Raw genomic sequence first — 399 nt, forward strand, 5'->3', positions numbered from 1 at the left:
GGGCTGTGGGGAGAGCAGGGCTGGGCTGGGCTGGGAGCAGGGCTGGGAATTGGGGGTCTCACCCTGCTTTGTCACATCCCCACCAGACCTCTTCGTTGGTCAGCTGAAGAGTTCGCTGACCTGCAGCGAGTGCGGCTACTGCTCCACAGCCTTTGACCCCTTCTGGGACCTGTCCCTGCCCATCCCCAAGGTAAGGGGTCCCTGCTGACCCCTGGTCCCCTGCCCTGCACACTCTGTCTCTGACCTTCACTGTGTTCCCACAGAAAGGCTACGGGGAGGTGACCCTCATGGACTGCCTACGGCTCTTCACCAAAGAGGATGTGCTGGACGGGGATGAGAAACCGGTAAGGGGTGTGGGGCACGGGTCAGTGGGCTTGCCTTGGTGCAGGCTGGGCTCTT

General features: G+C 62.4%; 1 protein-coding gene across 1 annotated transcript in view; it reads left to right on the plus strand.

Moving 5' to 3' along the window:
- Positions 1–399, plus strand: part of USP2 (ubiquitin specific peptidase 2) — a gene marked incomplete at its 5' end in the record, with an annotated part of 2,323 nt that overhangs the window by 972 nt on the left and 952 nt on the right. Inside the window, 2 exon segments of the mRNA XM_010085009.1 lie at positions 19–190; positions 264–344. Coding sequence (XP_010083311.1) covers positions 19–190; positions 264–344 — 253 coding nt within the window.

Source organism: Pterocles gutturalis, unplaced genomic scaffold, assembly GCF_000699245.1.
Source record: "Pterocles gutturalis isolate BGI_N339 unplaced genomic scaffold, ASM69924v1 scaffold26710, whole genome shotgun sequence".
NCBI lineage: Eukaryota > Metazoa > Chordata > Aves > Pterocliformes > Pteroclidae > Pterocles > Pterocles gutturalis.